This window comes from Acanthisitta chloris, unplaced genomic scaffold (genome assembly GCF_000695815.1).
Source record: "Acanthisitta chloris isolate BGI_N310 unplaced genomic scaffold, ASM69581v1 scaffold7094, whole genome shotgun sequence".
In the NCBI taxonomy this organism is placed as follows: Eukaryota; Metazoa; Chordata; class Aves; order Passeriformes; family Acanthisittidae; genus Acanthisitta; species Acanthisitta chloris.
The window spans coordinates 7,901-9,968 of NW_008668673.1; the positions used below are offsets into that span (position 1 = coordinate 7,901).

A 2,068-nucleotide genomic window follows, 5' to 3' on the forward strand; every position below is an offset into this window, starting at 1 on the left:
GCCGAGCCCTGCCGCAGCTGCAGCCACGCGCTGGGTAAGCTTCCCCTTGCTCCTGCAGTCCATGCATCCGTTCCCCAAAATCTCCACAAACTCTGCAAGGTGAAAGTCAAGATGCCATGCCAAGGCCTAGAAATGGGGGTTGCAATTAGACGTAAATTATCGATATCTTAGATTAAAATATGTTTAATAGGGAAGTATCTTAAAATTAGTTTTGAAGAAATTCTGACAACACAGATATTCGAAGTTGTTCAAATCCAAAAGCATCATTAAGCTACCCATAACGATTTTAATCCTTTGTGTAACGTATGCATTAACTCAACATGATTTCATCTGTCAGCTGCCTTAGTTACAACATGAATGACTCTCTCCTGTAGGCTGTATTATGTTGCCTTACTTTAGAATAAATTATAAAATATTCTTGAACGTTGCTAAAGTAGGTACTCCTACCTATGAAAAGAACTGTGCCTTTTGTGTGCCACAGAAAATAACACTGGGTTTGTACATCTTAGCATTGTCTAAGTTATTATGCAGACAGCTTGCGTATCTTGGAAGCAACTGCTCAAAATCCACTATGAAATACTGTTGTGGTTTGGGGGATTTTTTTCAGGCTTAGAATAAATAACAATTTGTTACCTACATAGCCTTAAAAATAGTGGTGAGTCACTGTCTTATTATTTTAAGAGTTTATACTTATCCAGTATAAAACCTGATTACTTTTTCTATGCATATTAGAATCATAGAATAGTTTCAGTTGGAAGGGACCTTTTAAAGGTCATCTAGTCCAACCCCCACGCAATAAGCAGGAACACCCTCTGTCAGATCAGGTTGCTCAGAGCCCTGTCCAACCTGACCTTGAATGTTTCCAGAGATGTGGCATCCACCATCTCTCTGGGCAACTTGTTCCAGTGTTCTGCCACCCTCATTGTAAAAAAAAAGCTGCTTTCTTGTATCTCATCTAAACCTCTTTTAAGTACTGAAAGGCTGCTCTAAGGTCTCTCTGGAGCCTTTTCTTTTCCAGGCTGAACAACCACAACTCTGTCTGTCTTCATAGCAGAGGTGCTCCAGCCCTCTGATCATCTCTGTTACCCTCCTCTAGATTTTCTCCAACAGATCCACACCATTCTCAGTGAAAATGGAATAAAAATTGAGCTAAAATAAAATTCAGAACTAACTGAAAAGGAGCAGTTGCTATTTAATTTTTTATGTCCAAAACAGGACAGGGAAATAAGAAAAAGGAAATTTAAAACCTTCACAGTAGAGCATTTATTTTTTTTACTTTTGAAAATAATATTGTACTTTGTATGGAATACTTGGTTGGGGTTTTTTTCCACTTGGGATTTATTTCTATTTCTGCTCTATTCTTTTTATGCTATTATTACATGTGATTTATTTCTAGGCTATTCAGCAGAGTTCTTTCCTTTCCTGATATTTCAAATCTCTGCATTGCTTGCAGGAGAAGATTAACAAATGCTTAGTATCACAGAAAATTCAGTCACTTTAGCCAAAATAATTTCAAGTTTTCATCATGCAGCTTCTCTGTGCTGCTTCTGTTTATGCAGTTAGGGCAGCTTATGTTACCCACCCCTTTCATTCCTGGCCTTTGAAGAAAGCTTTTTTTTTTTTTGCTGTTTTTATTTTTTGCCCCTTTGAAGAAAGCTTTTTTTTTTGCTGTTTTTATTTTTTGCCAAACTTGCGAGATGTGCCTGTTAGTTCTCTGTTCTTCAGAAGAATTTCTGGATGCTGTGTATATTGTATTAAAACTCAGCTCTTCTAAAGGCTGAGGCTGGTTTTGGTCTATTAAAAATATTGAATCAGTCTTTAGCTAGGGAACCAGGGAAAATCAGTACTGTAAACTCAGTAAAAGTACTTTATGGAAGAAACTGTATTTTTATTTACTGCTCTAGAAAAGGTAAAGTTTCTTATTCTTCTGACTGCAGCTAATGAGGAAGATGTTTCATTTACAGTAACTGAAATGAGTTGTTGCATGCTTCCTCATCCTAGCAAGAATATTTCTTTCAGTGGTGTTTTCCAAGATAATTTTCCTATTCATCTCCTCTAAATTAGTGCG

General features: G+C 37.0%; 1 protein-coding gene across 1 annotated transcript in view; it reads left to right on the forward strand.

Moving 5' to 3' along the window:
• Positions 1 to 6: 6 nt before the first annotated feature.
• Positions 7 to 2,068, forward strand: part of LOC103800609 (histone acetyltransferase KAT2B) — a gene marked incomplete at its 5' end in the record, with an annotated part of 30,113 nt that continues 28,051 nt past the window's right edge. The window contains one exon of the mRNA XM_009072990.1: positions 7 to 34. Coding sequence (XP_009071238.1) covers positions 7 to 34 — 28 coding nt within the window. The remainder of the gene's footprint in view (positions 35 to 2,068) is intronic.